The following is a 24,568-nucleotide window of genomic DNA, read 5'->3' as shown; positions in this document are numbered from 1 at the left end:
TTCCAGAAACATGGATACCAGAAAATATTGAAGGCCTATACGAAGCTTTCTTTTGGCATCTTTTAACCAAGGCTTACACTGTTGTCTTAGCCACAAAAAGAACGCAAGCTCTTAGCCTGTGGTGTTCATTTTGCCAGTTAGGAACAAGAATTAGAAAAGGATGAAATTGTTTCATTTGATTATAGGGCTGTTAGGACTGACAAAACTCTCCTTGGAGAAGACAGCATGGATTAACATCCAACCATGAAAAAATATGTGGGTTACCTGGGCCAATCAGACAGGGCAAAAATCATTCTGTTTATCACTAGCTACCCCCTCTGATCCCTTTTGTACTTGTTTAATCAGAGTTCCTTTGAACAATCTCACAGAATTCAGGCCTTGGACAAAAAGTAAAGTATATCCCAAGCCTGAACAAGCAGCAGATGAGTTTTGTACTACCACCTGTTGTTGTTGTTGTAGCAGGACAGGAACAAAGAACTCCAGTTCAGAAGGCGAGAAGGAAAACTGATTTATTTCAAATGCACCACTCTCTTTAGTGAGAACATTGTGCAGACAAATTTCATTGGTCTTAAAGTAAAATCATCTCACACCATTGGTGCGCTCTGAATGATGCACGGTGGCAGAATATATCTATAAACAATATGAACAACAAGAGACATAGTGAATTCTTTACATTCTTTTCCAACTCTCTCCCAGGCCCAGCCTGGTAGAAATCTCTCTTTTTCTCTCTGACTGAACTGAGAATATCCACAAGAATGAAATGAAACAAAAGGCGTTCCAATTAATTGCTGCAAACAACTCAACATTTCAACAAACTTCCCTAGGGTCCCGAGCATTCTTAATTGCAAAAAGGACTGAATGTTACAGGTATAAAAAGAACCTCAGGAGCTTGACATGTCAGGGTCTGCTCCAGGAAATTACTGTCTAGTTTTTGGATTTCAGAGAAAGGACATTAGCTCCGAAAACCTTCAGGCATTCAAACCAAGAAGTAATAGTACTTGCATTGCCCCTGGATCCCCTTGGTACAACATTACTGCTGTTTGTGACAATTGGCCTGTTCCATGGTTTAGGGCCACGGCACAGATGTAACCTCCAGGAGTATTCCTCATTTGTGGGGATCGTGCCTGGCCTGCCATACCTGCTAAAGCAGCAGGAGGACCGTGTTACTTTGGCAAATTAACATCATTTGCCCCCAGCATCCAACAGGTACTCAACATAAGTCACAAATCTCAACGTGTTAAGCGTAGTGTACACCAATTAGAATTAGCTGTGAGGATTTTGAAGGAATGTGTTGCATTAATCTTTCTGATCACTCTGCTTCTATTCACAAGAGAATTTCCCTACTTCAAGAGAATATGAAAAAGCTTACTATTGTTGAAAATCTATGGACAAATGGCTCAAGAAATGTGGAATTACTGGATGGCTGAAAACCTTCTTGATGGAAGGAAGTAGAATCCTTCTTGTCACTTTTGCTGTGCTTATTATCTTTGGCAGTATTTTTTTTTGTGTATGAAGAAAACTTTAGAGTCTATTGTAAATAGAGCCTGGGTGGTCCAGAAAGAAAAAGGGGAATGTGTAGAGGAATTTCTCGTGGAACCAGAGCATGATATCCTAGATGATATTCATTTGCAGGAAGGTGCTGGTAAGAGCGTCTTGTGGGAACAGGGCTCTGGGCTGTGCCTGGAACAGCCTGGTTTTGCTGCCGTGACCCCAAGCAGGCATTCAGACAGGTGAAAAGGCAGCAGGCAGCTTGTGTTTGTAGAGGGCCCTGGGCTGCACCTCTGAACCTCCACCTGGAAACACACTTGGGGGAATACAAGCTACAGCTGGAGTGCCTGTCCTGAAAGGACCTGAAGTCACTCAGCCTTGCCAGCTTTTCTTAAGAGTGTGTTGGTGTTCCCCAGACAAATGCACTGTTTGCCAAAAGCCCTTTTACTGACCTGGCAGGAGGGCAGGGCTCTGCACCCACTGAAATGTTTCTCCACCACCTATAAATTTCAGGGGGTTGATGTAGGAATTGTATCAAACATACCATCCATCTTTACACTGCTGAGGTGATTCGATAGGCAGGGGGTTAGAAATACATTGTGTCAGATTCCTGTACTGGAAGCTGATGTCCAGGCCCTGGCCAGGAGCCGTCTCCATGCCCCAAAGCAGCACAAAGTCTTCCTCATGGCTTCCCTGCACAGGGCTGACTCCACACTTGCCCTTAGTTCTTCTAGTAGACTATGGCTAAAGCTTTTTGTCAAGTCACTCTCAGGTCAAGTTAGGCCTGCCAGGCTTTTCTTATGCTAACTGCTGCTAAGTACTTCGGTATGTCTGTGCTCATTACTTGTTTACTCCTGTGAATTGCTTGTGCTTCCTTCTGTCAAACAAAGGCCTTGTTTCCTTGCCAAAGGTGCCTGAGGCCACCCGCTCCTTGTGGCAGCAGTTGTTTTCCTGTGGAATGTTCTACCTCCCCGAGAGTAAAGAGGGAGCTGGAGAAAGAGCTTGCCAGGCTGCTCTCCATCCTTCCCCAGCACTCGTGGGTCAGTGGAGAAGTCCGAGCTGAGCACAAAGGTGCAAATGGAACAGCCGTGCACAGGAAGGCTCGGTGGGAAGGATGATCCAGGAACCATAGGCCTGGCAGCCTGAGCTTGCTCCAGGGGAAGGCCTTGGAGCAGATCCTCCTGAGTGCCATCCCACGGCACCTGCAGGGAACCAGGGCGTCTGCTGGAGGGTGGGAAAGCTCTGTGGAGGGATGGGGACAGCTGGGGCTCCTGGCAGGGTGTTGAGGGCTTCTGTGCAGGAGTTTGGGGGGGTTTCTGCTGGTGGGGTGTTGGAGAAGGAGTTGTGTGGAAGGGGAGAGGTCTAGGCTGGAATTTGAGTCACTTTGAAGGCAGCATCTGTGCTTTGGCACAGCTTTGCTTAGGGAGGGCAGAAAGAATATCTGTGACTTTTCCTCTTCATGCTCCTGATTCTGCTGCAGGGAACAAGAGGGGAGAGCTGCACTTTACTGGCCACTTAGATATCTGTACCAGGGGGAGGATTCGCCCTTCTGCCATCTACTCATTTCTTTGGGCTACTTTTGTACCACTGAGTGGACTTTCATTTCCTGAGAGCTTTTATTCCTTAAGAGAATTAGGATATTATCATCCCTTCATAGAAAACCGAAGAATGGTCCTTGTTTTTGCCCTTTTTTTGTGTAGTCTTAGGTTCTGTGAAGTGACCCTCAGTGGATGAGGTTAAGGCAAATGAGTTGCTGCTTTGAGATGGGAAGCAAAATTCCAAATCTTCACCTCCTCAGGCTATCCAAATTAATTTGGGAAGTTTGCAAATTTTTGGAACTACTTGAGTTGAACAATGGGAAGTCAAGCTTTCCTGAACTGAGGATTCTTACTTGCCAGATTTCTTCCGTGCCTTGGCCACTAAGGTGTTTTTGTGCTGAAGGCAAGAACTTCAATGAGAAAATAATTTCAGCATGGAGTAAGAGCTTCTGACAGAGACCAAGTGTTGCCAGCAGTTGCTCCAGGTGCTCCTGCCAAGAGCCCCTGCAGGCAGGAGCGCAGCCCCCAATGCACCTGGGCTTCGGCTCCCTCTGGCACAGAAGCCCCCCACGGGCACAGGTCTCTGGGGCAGGAGAAGGGCACCAGCGCTGCCAGGGCCCGGGGGGTGGCAGGTCTGCTTGGGCAGGGACTCTGCCACACATGCTGATGTCAGCGCTCCCCGGGCCCCAGGGGTCCAAGCAGCATTGGTGCTCTGGCCCACACGTTCCTTGTCTGTGTCACACCCGCGGGTTTAGGATGGCCACCAGCCAGGACGTGTCACAAGGAGGCCGTGCCAGCTTCTGTGGAAGGCCCTGTGCCCTTCCCAGCACAGCTGCGTTGGCAGCCCTGGGGGCTCCTTCTGCTGCCCTGAGCCCGCAGAGCAGGGCAGCGTTTGCTGATGGTTTCAGCCATTCCTAAAGACCCTGTCGGGCTGTCTTAGACACTTGGGGTGAGGAATTCCTTCCAACATGGGCCACTTTGGGTGGGTCGGGGGCAGCCCCAGGGCAGGGGGCAGTGTGTGCAGGGGCCCTTTGTGACACGGTGCTGCGTGGTCACCGTGTCATGGAATGGGACAGCATGTCCAAGGGCCCTTTGTGACACGGGGTGACATAGGAGCTGGCAGTGACAAGACCACGCCAGAGTGCTTGGAGCACGCGACGGGACAGGACGGGACAGAGCGGTGCCGTGAGGAGCCCCCGCACAGCACACTCGTTCGTGTCTGACCCGGACCTTTTCCCAGGCGTTATTCCTGCAGCTGACCTCGAGGCCAGACCACAGGACTTGGTGACCTGTGGCCTTCCTGAGGCTTCTCTTCTGCAGGTGCCCTTGAGGGCAGACCGTGGGACTTGGTGCCCCGGAGGCATCTTCCATCCCTGCCACCGGTGCCCTCGAGGCCTGACCACAATCCTTGACAGGACTCTCCTGTCCTTGTGGCAGGAGCCCGCGAGACCAGAGTGCAGGACTTGCTGTCCTGTAGCCTTCCTGAGGCTTCTCTCTTGAAGGTGCCTTCCAGGCACGACTGCAGGACCTGCTGACTCGGAGATTTCCGAGGCATCTCTCCTGCAAGTAGCCTCAAATCCAGTCACTGCCATGGAGCAGAGATCCCTGAGAGGGCCCAAGCTGGCCTGGGTGCAGGAGGAGGAAGAAGGCCCTGGAGCTGCCCCAATAGAGGAGATCAAAGAGGTGGTGCGGTTCAAGACTCTACAGGAGGGTGAGTGGCAGAGCTGGGCTTAGGGTTGGTGTCTGCAAGCCAGCTTGGCACCATTCCATCCCATCCCACTGCATCCCACTGCATCCCATCCCATGGCATCCCATGGGACCCCATGGCTCCCCATGGCATCGCATGCCATGCCATGCCATGCCATGCCATGTCATGCCATGCCATGCCATGTCATGCCATGCCATGCCATGCCATGCCATGCCATGCCATGCCATGCCATGCCATGCCATGCCATCCCATCCTATCCCATCCCATGGCATCCCATCCCATCTCCTGGGGACATGCCCACGGACAGGACAGAAGAGGGGCTGGGCAGACACCCCGCAGTGGCCGTGCTCCATCCCCTGGGGTATCCCGGGGTTGTCCCTGCCTGGGGAGCTCAGGGCTGGGCTGTGTTCTCCGGCCTCTCCAGCAGCCCCTCAGCTCTGGCTGCGCTCGCTCTTTGCCAGATGCAGCCGTGGACCGCACACAAGAGCAGGACCCCGCCCGTGGCCTCTTCCGCAGAACAGTGGAGGTACCTGCAGCCATCCCCACCTGGGCTGGGCCTGCTGTCATCGCTCAGCCGAGCACCGCGCTTGGAGCATTCCGTGGAACATCCCTGGCTTCCTGCCCTTCTCCTACACCTGGTTTGCTAATTCATCAAGAGGATTCAGGTGGAAGAGACCAGCACCATGGGCAGAGGGCTCAGAGCATATTTACACACCTTCAAAACCAAGACCTGTGCTGCCCTGCTTGATATGATCGTAGAGGAGGGGTTTTGCAATCCAAAGCAAATAAGCAGCCTGTGGCCAGGTTTTGATCCTCCCAGGAATTGCTTGGCCTCCCAAGCCACGCCCACTGGTCACTGGAAGCCTTTGAGGCCATGGCAGTGTGGTGGCAAGGGAAGCACTTCTCTGGGGAAGCTGGGGACATTCCTCCCTCTGGCAGCTTTCCAAGTCTCCCCGTGCCTTCTCCAGGTGCCCGCCATGGTGAGGTACATCCACCAGTGGCTCATGGACAATCAGTTTGCTGAGCACAGGCTGAACAGGGCCCTGCTGGATCTCACTGAAGAACAGCCCACTGATGTAGTAATGACACTCCTGTGTGTGGCCCCATCCTGTGGCAGGTATGGGGCCACCTGCCCAGAGGGCTCAGGGCTCCCCAGCCCATCAGCCTGTACAGCCTGTCCCAGATGTTTGACCAACAGAGAGTCCCCAGGGCCCTCTGGCTGCTCCCTTTGCCAGCCCTGGCACCTCAGCCCCCGAGCCTGCTGCCATGCTCCCTCGCTGCCCCTCAGGGGCCTGTCCCCACAGGCCTGGGCTGCCTGGGCACTGCTGGCGAGGGGCAGTGGGCAGAGGCACAGCCGGCAGCCAGCTCAGGTCCCTGCTGCTGCCCAGGCCATGGTGCTGTGTCCCAGACCCCCCTGAGACAGAGCTCTAACCCCGCAGAGCTGCTTTCACCATGTGGAAGAGCATCATGTGCTCGCCCAGGACTGCCGAGCCAGTGCAGCTGATACTCCTCGATGTGCTGGGGAGTTGGCCAGAGTACAGCACGTTCACCTCTGATGGGGGCAAAACCGGTGTCTTTGTCCTGGCTGTGAGTTTCTGCAACTGGCCTTTGCTGGCCCCAAGGCCACCTGCCCAGCAGCTCTCCATCCTCCTTGTCCCACTGCATCTCCCTGCCTCAGGCGCTGGGCTGAAACCTGGCCTCGAGGCACCTTCAGGGGCACCAGGCCCGCTGCTCCCCCTGTGTCTCTCCGGGCCTCTCCCTCCCGTGCTCGGGCCCTGCCACACAGACACCTCGGCACTGAGCGCTGTCTCGGGGGGCTTTGTCCTTTGCAGGCAACTGTGGTGATGTGGAAGATCCTCCAGGTGCCCTGTGTCCCACAGATGGTGACGGTGTATTTCCCCCACCTACTTGTGCATCTGCTCTTCCAAGTGTTCTTCAGCACTCTGGATATGCCAGAGGAGGTCGATACCTTCTGGAAGGGATGCCAGCAGCAATACGGCCTTGCCACCAGCCCCAACAGGTACTCCATCCCACTCCTCTGTCCCTGCCACATCCCTGGGCAGGAGCCAGTGCTCCCACTGTGACCTGGGCTTTGCTCTGCACGCAGGTTTGCAGTGCGGACCCTGAAGTCCCTGCTCTGCCAAATGGAGCACGAGGATGTGGTGCTGGCAATGGAACACAAGCATGGCTGGGACACGCTGCTGTGTGCTGACACCCACCACTATGCCGTGGGTCTGCTGGCCAGGTGAGACCCCGTTCTCCCCGCTGCCTCTGACATTTGTGCTCTGTGCCCAGGGTGCCCCACACAGTCCCAGTGGTCGTGGGCCAGAGGGCCTTGTCACCGAGGCACAGCCAAGCAGACTGGAAAAGGCTGGCAGAGGAGGGTACCCACAAGGAGCCGCCTCCCAGATAGCCCAGGGCCCCTTGCAGGATGCTGGGGAAAGACCAGACCTCTGTGAGTCTGTCCTGGGAGAGGTTTGTCCCCCGGCCCAAAGTCTTGGTTACTTTTTCTCCTGCCAGGGAGATATCCCGTGTCTCCATCCCCTTGTGCTCCCGGATCGCTCGCTACCTGCTCCGGCTGCTCAGCACACAGGAGCCACGCTGGGAGCTGCCCGCCCTGGCGTTCCTTGTGGAGGTGAGCCTGATGGCCAGCGCAGCCTCGCTCCGCTGCCTCCCAGCTCTCTGCCCTCTCGTAGCCGCAGCTGCCTGGGCTGGGTGCCCGCGCCCTGTGCTGCTGCCTGGGCCCAGCCCTGTGCGGTTCCGGGCTCCTGCCGGCCGGGTCCCCTGTCACTGCCCTGTGCCTTTCAGGTCCTCGAGTGCCTGAACTTGAGTGAAGGCAGTGCTAACAGCGTCCTGCAAATCTTGTCAAGGCACCTGTGGAGCAAGTGCAGGGACAGGCGTCGCCTGGTGCTCAGGGCCCTTCTCAAGCTCATTGACAATCCCTCGATGGTGAGAAGGGGACAGTGGCTGAGGCTGCGCTCGGGAATGCAGTCGCTTGGGCTTTGCTGGGCTTTAGGCGCTGGGGCAGCTGCTCCCAGCTCTCCTGCCTCCTGCTTCAGCTGCCCAAGTGCTCCGCAACAGCCCTTTGGCCTCTAGGCCCTGCGGCAGCAGGATGGCGTTTCACAAACTTGTGTTCCGCACAGAGTGAAAAAATGTGGAGCCTGACTGAAAGTCTTGCGGAGCTCCTGTGCGACGCAGATGGAGAGATAGTTAGCATGACAGTCATGCTCCTCAGCTTTATCTCCCGGGACAAGGACATGCTGATAGGCAGCTCCATTGCACTGCGGCTGGTTGAGGTGCTCCTGCCACTCTTTGACCACGTAAGGCTTGCTGCCTCCAGCCACAGCCACTGGCTGCTGCCTGGACGCTTTGTGCCCTGTGGATTTCCAGGCCTGAGCCAAGCTGAGCCTTGTGCAGCCGATGCTCAGGTCTTTTTTTCTTCCTTTCATACAGGACAATAGCCAGGTGCAGCTGCTCTCCATCCTGCTCTTCCAAGCATTGGTGTCTCTTCCACTGGGAAAGGACAAAAAGGCCCTGAAGACACACGTGCGCCAGAGCCTGCTGCCACTCTTCTTCCACTGCCATGATGAGGATGGGCGTGTGGCACAGGTGAGGACTCGTGGGCTGCTGCTGTTGTCTCCCTGGGAGGCGGCTCAGCTGCCTCCTGCCCTGGCGCCTGCTGGGCTGCAGCCTCCTCCAGGCCTTGGCACAGGGACACAGGTCCTGCACCCTGGGCTCTGGGGCCATCTCCGCGTCTCTGCTGCTCTCCAGGCTTCTCAGGAAACGCTGCTTTGTGTGGCCAAGTTCCTGAAGAGAAGGGATCTTGAAAAGGTGGTGAAGAAGAAGAAGCTGTGGAAGTTCACCGAGTGCCTGGTAAGGACGGCCTGGAAATGCCAGCCTCAGGCTGGAGAATCCCCCTGAGCGCGGTGCTCAGTGTGCGGAGCTGGCAGCTGTGCCCCTGCCCGCTGCCGCAGCCAGAGGCCGCGTGGGCTCTTCTCCAGGCTCCTGTGGGCCCGAGCCGGGGCCGATGGAGCCCCGGCCCGGCGGGGCTTCGTGGCGGGGCGGCCCCGCGGCTCCCCGGGCTGCAGCCGGCCCTCTGCCCGCTCCTGAGCCCGGTGCCAGCGGCTGCTGGCCGCGCCTCCGGGCGGTGCGGGCAGGGGAGGCCGGGGCTGGGCGCAGGGAGTGCCCGGTCCAGGGGCTGAGCCTGCGCCAACCCTTCTCTCCTGCCGCTCTCTCCAGCTGGCAGACGACAGCAGCAGAGCGGCCGAGCACCTGCGCCAGGCCATGCCCTACCTGGAGAGCCCACAGGAGCCCCTGCGAGAGGCGGCCATCAGGTTCCTGGGTGAGCCGCAAGCCCGGGCTCCCTCCCCGCCCCGCCGCAGCTCGGCCCCAGCCCCGCCTGCTGCCCCGGCAGCGCCATCCGGGCCCGGCGGGGTGGAGCCCCGGCTGGCCTGGGCGCTGCTGCCGCCCTCTCGCAGCCGTGCCCTTGGGCGGCAGCGTGCGGCAAGGGCCCGGCTGAGCCCTGCCGGGCCAGGAGGCCGTGTGGCCACAGGGCTGGCAGCGCCGCTGGCAGGGAGCTGTGCCGCTGGGCCGTGACAGGCTCTGTGTTGGCAGGGATGGCCGGGCGGCAGCTGAGGGGGAAGAAGGAAGAGCTCCAGCTCATCTGTGAGGGTGAGTGAGGGCAGCGGGCTGTCAGCGGGGGCTGGCGGGGGAGCTGCAAGCCGTGCCCCGGCTGCAGAGGGCTCTGCTCCCTGTGCGGATGAGGGGCGGCGTGGGCAGAGCACACAGAGATTTCAGGGCCACCTGGGGGATTCGTGGCCAGCAGCTTCGGGCTGATCCCGTTGGTCCCTGCTCCCTGCTGGCCGTGGCCAGAGCCGGCTGGGATGGCCCTGGCAGGGAGGTCTCCTCGGGTCCCCTCAGATCCGGGATCTGACCATGGCTCTGTTGCTCTCTCTTTCAGCCCTTGAAGGCATGACAAATGACATCAGTGTCGCCGTTGGAAGCCTGTCAATTCAAACGTTGTACGTCCTCCAGGCAGTAGAGAGAGCTGGATATTCCATCTTGGACAGCCTGCATGATCAGCTGTGCAGGGCATGGAGGACACGGCCTCGTCTGTTGGGGCTCGGCTGGCTGCGCTGCTGGAGCTCTGCAGAGTGCTGATCCCAGAGGCTCTGTCTGCTGGGGCCACCTGAGCCAGCAGGAATGTTTCATTTCTTCGAGGTTGTTCTTTCCTTTTTTTTGCTTTTCTTTAGCATATAAATATAGGATGTGTTGTAATAGACAGACTCCCAGGATCTTTCTTTTGCTGCCCAGGCTCTGCAGGGCATAGAGGAAGAGGGAGCAAAGGGTGCCTGGGCTCAGCAAGCTGCCCAGGCACGTGCAGGCTTGCAGGGAAAATGGCCAGAAGCCCCTTGGCCTTTGGTGGTTCTGCTGAAGCCTTTGTGCTGCCAACAGAGCCAGTGGGCAGGTGCCGGAGTTCCAGGGATCCCTGTGAGACCGGTGCCTGGAGACGGCCACAAGCCCTGTCCCAGGCAGGAACGGCCATCTGTGTCCTCCTGCCCGTGTGTTGCTGGCTGCATTGCTGAGGGCTCCGAGGTGCCTCTGGATGGGGCTCCTCGGGAGCTCCTGTGGGGCTGCGGCGCTGCTGCCAGGCAGGTTGGCCGGGCTGAGGGAGACCCTGAGGGGATGGGGCCAGCAAGGGATGAGGGGCTGTGAAAGCCCTGACAGGACAAGGCAGTGGGAAGTCACGGGAGGGATGTGGGAGGCAGTGGGTAACGTTGGCTCGAGGAGGAAAGTGGGTTGGAGCCAAAGAGACCACTCAGCCTGATGCTCATGGGACAAACAGAAAGCATTTGTGCTCAAGCCCTTCCTTTTAAAGGGCCTTTGAAAAAGCCAGTCTGGATAATTTCACTGGTCTGATCTCTGCGCCCCTTCAGATTCTGGCCTGTGAAATGCCTGCAGCCTTGGGAGAGATGTGATGGGCGAGGCCCCTGTCAGTCAAAGCAGGGGCTGGTGCATTCACCCAGTACAAGGCAGCCTGCACTGTGACACACGGCAACAGAGTGCCAGGCACAGCTGCGGGTGCTCCCCATGAATCTCAGCTCTGGGACCACTGTCTGCCCCAAGCTTCAGGGCTGCAGTGGGAGCCCAGCTGGGCTCTGCCCTGGGGCCATCCTGCAGGGACAGCTGCAAACAGGGAGCATTCCCTTGCCACCAAGAGCCAAGCCAGGGCTGCAGGGCAGCTGCTCCAGCCCGGACGGCACTGTTGGGTGCTGCGCTCTGGGGCTGGGGCTCCCCGCACAGGGGACTGGACTGGTGTGCCAGAGGAGACAGAGAAGCTGCAGCTTCAGCCTAACTGAGGGGGGTGCATGGGCTGGGAAGAGTGGGGAGGCCCAAGGGGATTCACAGAGCTCATCCTGCTGAAAGGACAAGGAAAAGGGAGTGGGAACTCAGCAGTGCGGAGAGCTGAGGGCTGGAGAGCAGCTCTGAATGCCACTAAAATCCAACCAGACCTCTGAGACATTGCTGCTCCTCAGCCAGTGACAGGATGAGTCCCTAAGCCAGGGGCTTGGCCTTGCTCATGGTGAGGGGCATCAAGGAAGGCAACAGTGTGATGGAGACTGCCATGTGCTGGGAACTCACTGGGGGAAAAGAGGGAGCAGTTGGGAAGTAAAGGGCAGGTGGGGGAGAGAATTGTTCAGAGAAGGCCTGAACTACAGCTTGAGCAAGCTGAAAAATGTCATTTGGGGGTCATCCCAGATTGATTTAATTTCAGAAGGTATTGAACAAGTTTAATTTTTGGGTGGTAGCATGTTTTCCCTTGGAGGTGTGCACTCTGCAAACTTGAGCTGTGTTGCTGAAATGCTCAAGCAAGTCTGTGCTGCAGGGCACACCATTTCTTCTTTGGCTGATTGGGGCCCGGTGCTGAGGCCCTGGCAGAGCCCAGAGCAGCCTCAGCATCCACAGAGCCCGTCTGCAAGGAGAGAAAGCAGAAAGTGCCCCTCAGCTGAAGGCTCCTGTCCCCTTGTCCCAGCTGCCCGCAGTGCCCAGGCCATGCTGGCCGTGCCCAGAGCAGTGCCCAGAGCTGCCCATCACTGCTGCCTTTGGCAGCAGAGCAGGAGGGCAGGACATGTGCCCAGCCTGCAGCCAGCCACGGCACATCCACCTCCTCAGCAGCTGCCCAGAGCAGGATGCTCCTGTGCTCGCTGCCATCTCCCCAAAGCTCTGATCCCACCATGCCAAGCAGACGGGACCCACCTGACGCCATCCACCGCTGGAAGAAAAGCTGGTCCCAAACGACGTCCTCAGCCATCTCCAAGGGCACGGCCCATCCACGCCGCAGCTGCTCCCGAGCACTTCCCCATCCAGACTGGACCCCACCTAGAACGCTTCCTCTAGAAAAACACACAACAAATTCTTGAAAATAGATTACAGACAAATAGGGGAAATAAGAAAACAAGAAAAATCATATCTCTGACAGGGACTTGAGGAAGGCCCAAGCCCTGCATGCCAGGGAAAAACCCATCCACAGATGAGGCAAGCCAAGGCTTTCTCCCTTCCCCCCTGCACTGTCCCCCAAAATAGCGGTGATCCCAAAGCAAACAAGGGCAGGGGAGCAGCCCAAGCCCTTCCTTGCCTGCAAAGCAAAGCAGCCCCTGCAGTGGTTCTAGACTCCCACCTGTGCTCCCACCATGGGGGTTGGTTTGTGTCGGGCTGGCTGCCCCAGCCCCAGCCCCAGCCCGGGGCACGGTGGGTGCTGGGGGCTGTTGGCAGGGCCAGGAGCCCACTCCCATTTCGTACCCACCCCAGCCCATCCCCCCAGCCCTGCCAAAAGCAGCTGGGCAGCCGACTGAAGGATCAACTGCATCCGCCCCAGCAAAGGGGGAACCTTTGGTTCCCTGCCAGGCTGTGCAATGCTCAAATCTGGGAGCATCCCCTGCATGTGGACTCATCTGCAAATTCCCTGTGGAGCCTGGCTTTGAAGAAGGTGCCAGAATGAAAGTCCATCATCTTCAGCCTGCCGGTGACCAGGTGGAGCAAGAGGTTGTCATCCTTGATGTCGTCCTTGCTGTCTCCAGCAGCAGCAGCCCGACCTGGTACAGCTTCTCCAGGGGGTCCTACTCTTTCTGTGGGGGTGAGACCAGGCTGTCAGGGCTCTGCCCAGGGCCCCAGATGTCAGGGAACCAAGGACAGCTGTCACGGAACCTCACTTAGCCCGATCTTGCCAGGAAATAAGATTTGCTGCACATTCCAAGGGCACTGCACTTTCCTGGGCAAGCTGCAACCTGCTGGCAGATGGCCATGCTCTCTGCCCACTCCTGCCCAGCTCTGGGTAGTAGTAGCGGGCACGTTGCAGCCTGGCGAAGGCAAGAAACCTGGAGAGCTGTCACAGAGCAGAAGGGCAGCTGAGATGCTGAAAAGCAGCAAAGCTGAACAGCCTGCCTCAGCTTCAGCAGTGTGTAATTGACTGAAGGCGAAAAACCAAGCAGCAGAGCAGCGGGCTTCTGTGCGCACTGAAGGCAATTGCAAGAATCCAGCAGCTGCTCCTTGCCAAGCACAGGCAGCTGCCTAGGTTCTTGCTTCTTGACCAACTCACAGTTGCCCTTCTTTTCAGCAGCTGCCACCGTGTTCTCATCATCTCGGAGCCTCTGGGGAGCAACAAGAATTTCCAAGGTGGGATGCATGACGACTATGTCAAAACCCAGGAAAGTTGTCCTGGAACACCTTCCATTGGCATGCCAAAAGTGAATTCAAGAGGCAGGAGAGCAGCAGCCACCATCCTGCAGCTGTCTGCGAGCTTCGCACACAAGCCGGCTTCTTCACGGCTTCGTTCTTCGCCTCTTGCAAGCTACCGCGATCTCCGGCTGCCGGAGGCCAAGAAGCGGCTACTTCGCGCACAGATCACTGGAGCGGCAGCGGTGCGCTCCGGAGCACCGCTTCTGCCGAAAGACGCCGGCATGCGGCACTTGCTTTCGGCCAGCTCCGCAGCTGCGTATTCTGCCTCTCTAGTCGCCTACATCTTAGCGAAAAGCTTTTCCACTCCAGTTCTCAAGGAGAAAGTGTACCAGCACTGCTCACTTAGCCCGACCTTGCCAGGAAATAAGATTTGCTGCACATTCCAAGGACACTGCATTTTCCTGGGCAAGATGCAACCTGCTGACAGATGGCCGTGCTCTCTGCCCACTCCTGCCCAGCTCTGGGTAGTAGCGGGCACGTTGCAGGCTGGCGAAGGCAAGAAACCTTGAGAGCTGCCACAGAGCAGAAGGGCAGCTGAGATGCTGAAAAGCAGCAAAGCTGAACAGCCTGCCTCAGCTTCAGCAGTGTGTGATTGACTGAAGGCGAAAAACCAAGCAGCAGAGCAGCGGGCTTCTGTGCGCACTGAAGGCAATTGCAAGAATCCAGCAGCTGCTCCTTGCTAAGCACAGGCAGCTGCCTAGGTTCTTGCTTCTTGACCAACTCACAGTTGCCCTTCTTTTCAGCAGCTGCCACCGTGTTCTCATCATCTCGGAGCCTCTGGGGAGCAACAAGAATTTCCAAGGTGGGATGCATGACGACTATGTCAAAACCAAGGAAAATTGTCCTGGAACACCTTCCATTGGCATGCCAAAAGTGAATTCAAGAGGCAGGAGAGCAGCAGCCACCATCCTGCAGCTGTCTGCGAGCTTCGCACACAAGCCGGCTTCTTCGCGGCTTCGTTCTTCGCCTCTTGCAAGCTACCGCGATCTCCGGCTGCCGGAGGACAAGAAGCGGCTACTTCGCGCACAGATCACTGGAGCGGCAGCGTTGCGCTCCGGAGCGCCGCTTTTGCCGAAAGACGCCGGGAAGCGGCACTTGCTTTCGGCCAGCTCCGGAGCTGCGTATTCTGCCTCTCTAGTTGCCTACATCTTAGCGAAAAGCTTTTCTGCTCCAGTTCTCAAGGAGAAAGTGTACCGGCACAGCTCACTTAGCCCGACCTTGCCAGGAAATGAGATTTGCTGCACATTCCAAGGACACTGCATTTTCCTGGGCAAGATGCAACCTGCTGACAGATGGCCGTGCTCTCTGCCCACTCCTGTCCAGCTCTGGGTAGTAGCGGGCACGTTGCAGCCTGGCGAAGGCAAGAAACCTGGAGAGCTGTCACAGAGCAGAAGGGCAGATGAGATGCTGAAAAGCAGCAAAGCTGAACAGCCTGCCTCAGCTTCAGTATTGTGCAATTGACAGAAGGTGAAAAACCAAGCAGCAGAGCAGCGGGCTTCTGTGCGCACTGAAGGCAATTGCAAGAATCCAGCAGCTTCTCCTTGCTGTAAGAGCCCATTTGAAGCCCCTCATTTTCCATTCTGCCTTCCGATTGCCACAAGAAAGAATCCCTTCCCCCACTGCAGTTCCGGCTTAGAACAGGACACAGCACAGGTGGAACCACTGAACCGTCATGCTGGCTGTTCCCAACAAGGCCTGGTAAGAACTTGGCGAGGAGTTGGCAAGGACTTGGCAAAGACCTGACATGGACCCAGCACGGGACCGCCTGATGCGCGGCCTGCTTCTCTTCTAATCTCCGTTCTTAAGCCAAATGAACTTTTGGGGTGACTCCCGGGGTCCTTCATTGAAGACCCTTCATCTGCCTCGTTACCACTGTGACAAACAAAGAATGAGAACCCTCCTCCCAAGGGCTGAGACTGAGACCCCTACTACAGGGAGCAGGGGAAATTGGTGGTCTGACCACTAATGACATGACCTGTTTCCCTTCAGTAATTTTAATGGACTTATTCTTCATTGCATTCATCTTGCTTTGGTGGTTTCTGTGGACTCACCTGTTCCCGCCTGGCGATTACAATGGACTTTCATTGTTACACTTGTTCCCCCCTCTTTCCTCTGTGGACTATAACTGGAGCCCCGAGTCGACCAGAACTTCGGAGACTCCCCCGACATGACAGACGGATCCCCATCGTCCGGACCACTGAGGATCTCGCCTGTGTTGGTAGCTGTTCCCATACCCCTCTTCTCTCTCTCTATCCTTCTATCTCCTTTCTAATCCCCCACTATCGCAATTACTCTTTTGGCCCCTAATAAAGGTGCATTTGTTATGATTAACTGACAGTCCCTTGTTTGCCTTTTTTGCACTTTTGGGATCGGTGAAAAGAACCATCACGACACCCCGCAAGAAGCGGATCGTGATACTTGCCAAGCACAGTCAGCTGCCTAAGTTCTTGCTTCTTGACCAACTCACAGTTGCCCTTCTTTTCAGCAGCTGCCACCGTGTTCTCTGCATCTCGGAGCCTCTGGAGAGCAGCAAGAATTTCCAAGGAAGGATTCATGACCACAACGTCAGAACCCAGGAAGGTTCTCCTGGAACACCTCCCATTGGCATGCCAAGAGTGAATTCAAGAGGCAGGAGAGCAGCAGCCACCGTCCTGCAGCTGTCTGCGAGCTTCGCACACAAGCCGGCTTCTTCGCGGCTTCGTTCTTCGCCTCTTGCAAGCTACCGCGATCTCCGGCTGCCGGAGGCCAAGAAGCGGCTACTTGACGGCCAGATGACTGGAGCGGCAGCTGTGCGCTCCGGAGCGCCGCTTTTGCCGAAAGACGCCGGGAAGCGGCACTTGCTTTCGGCCAGCTCCGCAGCTGCGTATTCTGCCTCTCTAGTCGCCTACATCTTAGCGAAAAGCTTTTCCACTCCAGTTCTCAAGGAGAAAGTATACCAGCACTGCTCACTTAGCCCGAACTTACCAGGAAATGAGATTTGCTGCACATTCCAAGGACAATGCATTTTCCTGGGCAAGCTGCAACCTGCTGGCAGATGGCCGTGCTCTCTGCCCACTCCTGCCCAGCTCTGGGTAGTAGTAGCGGGCACGTTGCAGCCTGGCGAAGGCAAGAAACCTGGAGAGCTGTCACAGAGCAGAAGGGCAGCTGAGATGCTGAAAAGCAGCAAAGCTGAACAGCCTGCCTCAGCTTCAGTAGTGTGTAATTGACTGAAGGCGAAAAACGAAGCAGCAGAGCAGCGGGCTTCTGTGCGCACTCTAGGCAATTGCAAGAATCCAGCAGCTGCTCCTTGCCAAGCACAGTCAGCTGCCTAGGTTCTTGCTTCTTGACCAACTCACAGTTGCCCTTCTTTTCAGCAGCTGCCACCGTGTTCTCTGTATCTCGGAGCCTCTGGAGAGCAGCAGGACTTTCCAAGGTGGGATGCATCAGGAGTACGTCAAAACCCAGGGAAGTTGTCCTGGAACACCTCCCATTGGCATGCCAAGAGTGAATTCAACAGGCAGGAGAGCAGCAGCCACCGTCCTGCGGCAGCCTGCGCGCTTCCCACACAAGCCGGCTTCTTCGCGGCTTCGTTCTTCGCCTCTTGCAAGCTACTGCGATCTCCGGCTGCCGGAGGCGAAGAAGTGGCTACTTGACGACCAGATGGCTGGAGCGGCAGCGGTGCGCTCCGGAGCGCCGCTTTTGCCGAAAGACGCCGGCAAGTGGCACTTCCTTTCGGCCAGCTCCGGAGGGACCCTCTTGCTCAGAGGAGGAAAATTGTAGGTCAGGTCAGCTACATTTCCTTCTCTTTCTCTGTGGCACTGCACATCACCCAGCCTGTCACGGTGGGCTTGGCCGTGGGTGCCACCCATTAGAAGGACATTGTGTGTGAAGGGGATCTTGGCTCGCTGTAAGTGCACTCTGTGTCCTGAGAGCCTCTCCAATCCCACAGCCCCTGTGCATTGTTGGCTAGAGATCATTCCCTGAGCGGCTCTTGCCCAGGAAACTTCCCCTTCAGCCGCAGAGGCTGCAAGTGCCGGCAGGTCTTTGTGCTGTGGTTCAGCTGGAGGTGCCTGGGCCGTGTTCCTGAGGGTTCCCATCTCTGCCCTGCACTCAGCAAGGGAGCTCTGCTGGTGCTTTGTGCTGGGAGGCACACGATGTGCTGCTGGTGCTCCCATTGCCATCTCAGCGAGGCTGCCTGGACAGAAACCTGGCCTGAATTTGTTCATCTGCAGGCAGTTTTACAAGACTGTAATACCAATCCTGCTCCCTCAGGTCATCCCTAGGTGAAAACAAGGATTAGCTTATTGCTATTGCTTATTCTTAGAGATAATTGGTATTTTTGTATCAACACTGGGGTGGCAGCAGGACCAGGACAGTGCCTGTCCCTTGTGCTGGCACTGCTGAGGGACCTCCAATCTTGCATCCAGTTCTGAACTCTCATGGCAAGAAAAACATGGAGGGGCTGGAGCGTGTCTGGGAAAGGAATGGAGCTGGGAAGGACTGGACAGTGCTGTGAGGAGCAGCTGGGAAAGGGACTCAGCCTGGAAAAAAGGAGGCTTAGGGGGGATCTTCTCCAGGAGGGTGGAACCACGTTGGAGTCGGGCTCTGCTCTCAGGGAACAAGGAACAAGACAAGAGGAAATGGCCTACAAGCTCTGCCAGGGCAGGCTCAGGGTGGACATCAGCGGGAATTTCTCCATGGAAGGGGTGGTCAGGCCTTGGCAGGGGCTGCCCAGGGAAGTTTGGAATGCCCATCCCTGGAGGTGTACTGGATAGGACTGGAGGTGGCACTGAGTGCTCTGGGCTGGGGACACGGTGGGCATGGGGCACAGCTTGACCTTGATGGTCTTGGAAATCTCTTCCAACCTAAACGATTCTGGAATTTGGCTTCCAGCTGGCTGCAAAGTCAGAGGCTGATGTTGGGGCTGTGGAGCTCTGGGATGTCTGTGTTCTCTCCTGGAGCAGCAGGTCAGAGCTCAGATGAGGCTCCCGGCGGATTTGTTGGAGTGGCACAGGACGGGCAGCGTGGGCTCTGTGCCAGGATGTGAAAGCACAGCAGGAGGCATTAATGAAATGTGCTCCTCTTGCTGGCTTCCTTGGAGCTGTCATTGTGACTGTGGGAGCTGCGTAGCTCCCTGTGCACAGCTCTGCCCTCAGTGCAACGACCCTGCTAATGGGGAGCACAACTCTGGGCTGCTGTTTCCCACAGACAGGGATTTCTGGAGCTGTGGAGCAGAACCTCGCAGCCAGCAACATCTCCTCCTCTGACAGGAGGGTTACTGCCAGCAGTGGAGACTTCTCAGAGTCTGACCCTTTGCTCTTTCCCTAGTATCTGATTTTGTTTGACAAAAAAGGATTATTAAGAAAAAAATCAGCCACTCCACTCTGCACAAGGGGAATTTGTGGCCTCCCTAGTCCAGCCTGGCTGCTGTATGTGCTGGATCCCCAAAGATGCCCTCAAATCCAAGCAAACATTCCCTGTGCAGATGGGGTCACCATGACCACCCTTTCTGCTTCACAGGCTGCAAGGGTTGTTTCTGGACATCCATTGTGTCCACAGAACACTCAATGTGGAAATCCTCTCCTGCCCTCTGTGTGTGTCTGTCTGTAAGGAGATGTCAGCCTGTGCAGGCTGCTCTCCAGGAGCTCCAGAACCCCCTGTTGCACATGTTGGCTCCTCCTGCCTACCTGGGACTGAAGCAAAGTGCTAATTGTTGTGCAGATGTCATCTGCCAGGCAGGCAGGAGGCTGGAGGCTTGAAAGAGGCTGTGCTGTCATTTGCTAGCAGCCTCCTCGGTACACGTGAGCTCTATTTTTATTGGGAGTGTGCATTTGCTTTCAGCCACTGCTTTGTTGAATTTCTTTTTCCTTTTTTTTTCCTTCTTTTTATTTCCAGGCTTGCAGATAAAGTTTGAGGGATACATCTATTTTTCATTATTCCAGTTTTGCTACTTGTTTTATAACTGAAAAGAACTCAGCCAAACCCAAAAACCTGTTACCTGTGTAAAAAGCAGCAGTTCATTCTGAGATGAGAAGGAATTGTGTGTTGTGGTCACGCTGGACTGAGGTCATGACTGTGGGACTGTCCAGAAGGGCACAAAGATCAAGATCTGCTGGGAGCAGAGGGCGTTTGAGGCTGTGCATTGTGCTCTGGGTGTGCCAGCTCAGGAGCCTGGGTGTTGGTTGTAGCCTGGTTTTTCTTGGCCCTGTCCCAGGAGAGAAATGGAGGCTCTGGCCACCTGTTGGCTTATGAAAATAGGGGGCTTTTCTTCTACTCCAGCTGTGGTTTAATAAGGGCTTGTGGGTCCTTGAGGTGGTTCTTTGACCGTTTAGAAAAGAGGAGGCACTGAAGGGGGAAATGGGAGGTGATGCTTTCCTGCACTGTGAGTTAAGCAGGGGAACTCATTGCTCAGGGATGCTGTGGGTATCAGAAATCCAGATCTGTTCCAAAACCAATTAATGAGAAAAATCCCGTTGATGTGGTAGAGGTGGCTCAGAGGTAGAGGCTGCTGTTCAGGAAGACCCTGCTCAGGAGTTTCTGGAAGATGCAGAAGTACATCAGGTGCACTGTTACCTCTGCTCCCTGCTCTGTCCCTCTCCTGTCCACCACTGACCAGTGGGATGTGGGGGGTTGCTTTTTCTTTTTCTGGCAAAAACCGAGCAGGGAGAGGAAGAAGTAGCAAAGTGGAGTGGAGGGACAAGGTACCAGTGAAAGAGTGGAAGGAGAGGAGGCTTCCCTCCATGTCCCTGAAGGCTTCTGGCGGCAGAGGCTCTTTGGGGGCAGGAGCTGGTGTTGGGTGCTGCTGTGGGCAGGTTTTCTGCTTTGTTGGGCACAAAGTGGTTGCTTCAAGGAGGGAAGACTCTCCTATCTGATGTGCCATCCTGATGGACAGCAAAACAAGATATTTCGGACTGTGTGTAGGGGAGGAACTTCTTTAAAACCTGGATAGGAGTAGGAGCAGACTTGATGGAGGGATGAGTAATGAAGGAGTGTTTGAACGGAACTAATCAGTCCTATCTTCTTTCAAAAGACCTCATTTAGTTTAATTTAGCAGCATGTAAATTTAGAGCCAATCAAAGGAAATACTTGTGCAGCCTGTGTGCTGGCAGGCTGCTGCACTCCCTAGCCCAGCAGCGAGCTGAGGGCTGTAGGTGGATCCCGAGCCTTGCGTGAGGCACTGGGGGCACACATGTGCGTGCTCACATGCAGGGTGGGCACACCAGCTCCGTGCCCGGGCACTGGCACCTGTGACAGCAAAACCCTTCATTTCCCCCCTCTTTTGTTCAGCAGGAGCTCTGTGGTCCATCAGGGTGGCTCTGTGGTCCATCAGGGTGGCTCTGTGCCATGGCTCTGCTCCCTGGTCCCCTGTGAGCCTGGTCAGAGCCAGTTCCTGGCCCCATGGCTGGCTGAGCCTCTGCTCTAAACAGCAGGGAAAGCCTTGTGCTGTAGGAACCACCAAGTAAACCTTGCTGACCTCTGCAAAATGTTGTTTTTCCCCAAGAAAAACCTACATATGGATTAGATGAACCCCCGATCCTTGGACAGCTGGTGGTTTTGTTTAATTTGAATTAACGCAGCTACTTCTGTGCTTAAAATGAGGCGCAGGCATAAAAAGCCTTCACGGGATTGCACTGCTTTTTATTTTTCCCTATAGCTGTCATCCATTGCACTGACACAGTGATTTTAAACAAGTCTTGCAGGTCTCCACATATTTTCCAGGAGAGCTATTATCCCCTGTGGGGTCAGTATAAGCTGCTTGGCATTACCTGTCACAAACCCCATTAGCAGTGAGCCCCCCTCGAGCCCTGTGTGCTCACACCTCGAGGTGTTGTGCTTCCTGTCGTGTCACACCCCTGATCCCACGCTGCGTTGCAAAGTGTTGTGTAAAGAGTCCTGAAACCTGTGAAAATGGAAAAAAAATGGCAAAAAAATGGAAAAAAAAAAGGCAAAAAAAACCAGTTGGGTTTGTTTTGCCTTTCATTTCAGGCTGGTGGCAATATCTCCTTGGGCCGGGCTCCTCTCCACCACTGCCAGAGTCAGCCTGCTGCTGCTGCTGGGGTCTGTGCTCTTCTCCTGCTCCAGCCTGGGCCACAGAGTGCCTGTAAGTTTTGGCTGCTCCAGCTTGACTTCAGACTGATAAAACATGGATGTTTTTTGCCTTTAAGGAAATGCCCATTATTCTTTAGGAAATCTCTTTCTTCTGCTTGAATTATGAAAACAAAACAGAAAGGGTTCTACTGATTTCTATGTAAATGAAGAATCGCTTGTATGGTGCTGCCCATTTTTGCTGGAAATGCTAATGAAAATGGGGTGTTGCAAAGCAACTGTGGCCAGGCAGTGACAGCAACACTTAAATGAACCAAGTCATATCCTTTTATCCTTATTGAGCATTTAAACCCCAGCACTCTTCCTGAGCAGAGCTGGTAAACATCAGCTGTCTCCATTATGTGTTTGAACAGATCCAGCACTGGGAGGCCTGGTGGTAAATTTACAATAGCCTGTATCACTAACTCCCTCTTGGATAATCACAGAGCTGTGGAAATCAGCTAAGTAATAACTGCTCCACTCACTGCATTTTAGTCCTGTTGAGTCTTGGCTCAGAAAATGTTAACATTGATTTTCATCTGCAGAACCTGGGCTTTTATGGCTGCGATTGTTCCTGAGCTTTAACCATTTGTTATAATTTGAACAATTCCAAGCCCGTGATGCACTCAGCAAAACCAGGAGTTAAGATCTGGTTTCTCGTGCATTTCTGAAATCGCAGTCCCTTTCCACAGCTGAAATAAAAACATTCTATAGGTTTGTCAGCCATCTTTGTGTGTTACCACAATCAGGGAATCGTGGAATGGTCTGGGTTGGGAGAGACCTTTGTGATTATTGAGTACAACCTTTAACCCAGCACTGCCAAGGCCACCACCAACCCTCGTCCCCAAGGGCCACATCCACACTGTCAATGCTACTCTGTGTGTTTTGCTCAAGTTGACATTTCTGTTGCTCAGAAAGACTCTTCTAGGCTGGAAACGGATATTTATATGCAGAGCATCCAAATTCTGACAGAAAATGTGCATGCATTTTTTTCCCAAAGAGTGGAGGAACTGAAGGCAGAATGTGTCCCAGAATTTCCAGTTAACCTCTGAATTTACTTACATTTTTCCCTGTGAAAACTTCCTAAGGATTAAGACCCAAACACTTCATGAAGTGAGCTGTAACTCCATCCTAATTGCAAACAATTAGGACTAATCATTCCCTGTAGGGTGGTTATCTCAAATTGTTCAGTAGTGACTGAATTGGTGATCTCAGAAGCTGAAAATATTCCCTTCAGCAGACACTGAGCTGTGGGGATGATAAGCCTGAACCAGTTAATGTGTTCCTGTTGGAACCAGAACAGCTCAGACCCAGGAGTCAATGCCTGGTGTGAGAGTACAGGTCATTTCTGTGCACTCTCCAGAGTTTTTTGTGACTCCCACCAGCTCCTTAGGGAAGCTTTCCATTGAACACCAAGGTTTCCCTCACAGCAAGGATTTTTTTCCCCTGCTGTTCTCCCCTGCCCTCCCCTTGGTGTAACGTTGAGCCTCTCGTGCTGGCTGCTCTCCCACACCTCTGCCAGCCTCGTGCTGCACTTGCCATGGAGGTGGTGATTAAATCCCTGCCTCATTGTTTTAAAAGGCTTGGAGAACACTGGGAGCGGGTGGAGAAGAGGATCCTCACATTTTTATCATGTGGGCAACTCAGTGTGTTTTTTCCCATGTCCTATTTTGGAAACAGCTGAACTATTTTAGCTGAAATCTTCTCCAAGCCTGAAATAAATGCATTTAAGAAAAAAAAACAAAAAAAAAAACCAACCAACCAACCAAACAAACAAACAAAAAAACCAAAAAAACAAAAAATCCCCAAAAAAACCAAACACAAAACCCAAAAAAAAAAAAAAAAAAACAAACCAACCCCCAAGCCAACCAACAAGCCTTGAGGCATTCCACTCCTGTGGAAAATTTCAGCTGAAAAAGTTAAAAGTTTGACATATTTTTAGGCAAGGGAAAATGGGTCTTAATATGTTACACAACCCTAATAATAGCCAGGGCTCCTGCCTCTGACTGAAATACAGGTGAGGCTCTGTGAGAGCTGGTTTGAAACCTGCAACCTGCTCTGGAATAGGAAATAAGCTGCATTGCTTTGTTCAGCACAAATGTCATGCTAGTTATGCATGTTTAACCTTTAATATACTTTAAATCTAAATTTAACCATGTGGAAAAAATCTCGGATGTCAAAAAAAAAAAATCTGCTGGCGAGGGAAAAATGTTGTATTCTCAGCCAGCACTAAATTACCCAGATGCAATTGCTAATGAGCTGAATCTCTTCTCTCCAAAAGGAGTTTGCCCTTACAAAAATAGAAGAGAGCGACATAAAAGATGACAGTGGGAAGGAGCCGGGGACAGAGGATGACACTGATCCTGAAGACCTGGAAGTGTTTTACCCCACAGATCAGTGGCAAACCCTGCCTCCAGGTAACTGCTGCTGGCTAATTATAGCATACCTCTGGAAGCCACCTGCCAGCACTGACAGGAGCCTTGCAGACACTCCAAGAGCTGGTTGTTCCCATAACAATGTGTGCTTTTGCTGGTGTACACATAAAGAGAAGGATGTGGTGACACAGTGCAGGGACTGGAGGCCGTGGGCAAAGCGTCCAAGGAGGGCACTGGAGCAGGAGGAGTGGGCTGCCAGCCCCCTTGTGGGTGGGAGCTGTCTCTGTCACTGGCTCCACAGCCTTTTCTCTCTTCATTTGTCAGGGGCCAGGTTTTATAACATTTACTGGCACGTGGATTCCCAGGTCTGTTGTGCTCCGGTGTGGAGCTGCTCAGTGGCAAACTGATTAGGAGCTGTCACTGGAGCACTGCACAGCTTTTAACAATGGGTTTTCTGTTCCTTGGCTGTTTGAAAGCTAGCTTTTATTTCCATCTGTGCAAACCACAAAAAACCTCTTCCCTTTCTTTGGGTTGGTGTCTTTCATTAGACATGCTGGGACTCTGTGGAGAGAGGAGCCCAGCGGAGCAGCTTGGCCTCCGTCTGCTGGGAAGGCTCTGCAGGGGCCAAACCCATTCAAACACACACAGATGCACGTGTG

The 24,568-nt window shown here is 54.5% G+C and overlaps 1 protein-coding gene across 2 annotated transcripts; it reads left to right on the top strand.

The window, feature by feature from the left end:
* Positions 1 to 4,173: 4,173 nt before the first annotated feature.
* Positions 4,174 to 10,013, top strand: LOC128802060 (uncharacterized). 2 transcript variants are annotated; one of them, XM_053968256.1, is made up of 14 exons: positions 4,174 to 4,737; positions 5,196 to 5,260; positions 5,703 to 5,851; positions 6,174 to 6,321; positions 6,567 to 6,754; positions 6,842 to 6,979; positions 7,255 to 7,369; positions 7,543 to 7,683; positions 7,878 to 8,054; positions 8,188 to 8,343; positions 8,506 to 8,607; positions 8,974 to 9,076; positions 9,349 to 9,405; positions 9,695 to 10,013. In XM_053968256.1, the coding sequence occupies exons 1-14, from the start codon at positions 4,617 to 4,619 to the stop codon at positions 9,892 to 9,894; spliced, it is 1,860 nt and encodes a 619-aa protein (XP_053824231.1). In that variant the 5' UTR covers positions 4,174 to 4,616; the 3' UTR covers positions 9,895 to 10,013. The 2 variants fall into 2 exon arrangements, with proteins under 2 accessions (XP_053824231.1, XP_053824230.1); XM_053968255.1 differs by lacking the exons at positions 4,174 to 4,737; positions 5,196 to 5,260 and having other exon boundaries at positions 5,288 to 5,851.
* Positions 10,014 to 24,568: the final 14,555 nt, after the last annotated feature.

This window comes from Vidua chalybeata, chromosome 33, assembly GCF_026979565.1.
Source record: "Vidua chalybeata isolate OUT-0048 chromosome 33, bVidCha1 merged haplotype, whole genome shotgun sequence".
NCBI classification, from domain to species: domain Eukaryota; kingdom Metazoa; phylum Chordata; class Aves; order Passeriformes; family Viduidae; genus Vidua; species Vidua chalybeata.
The sequence above is the reverse complement of the archived record's forward strand: the minus strand, read 5'-3'. Positions and strand labels throughout refer to the sequence as shown.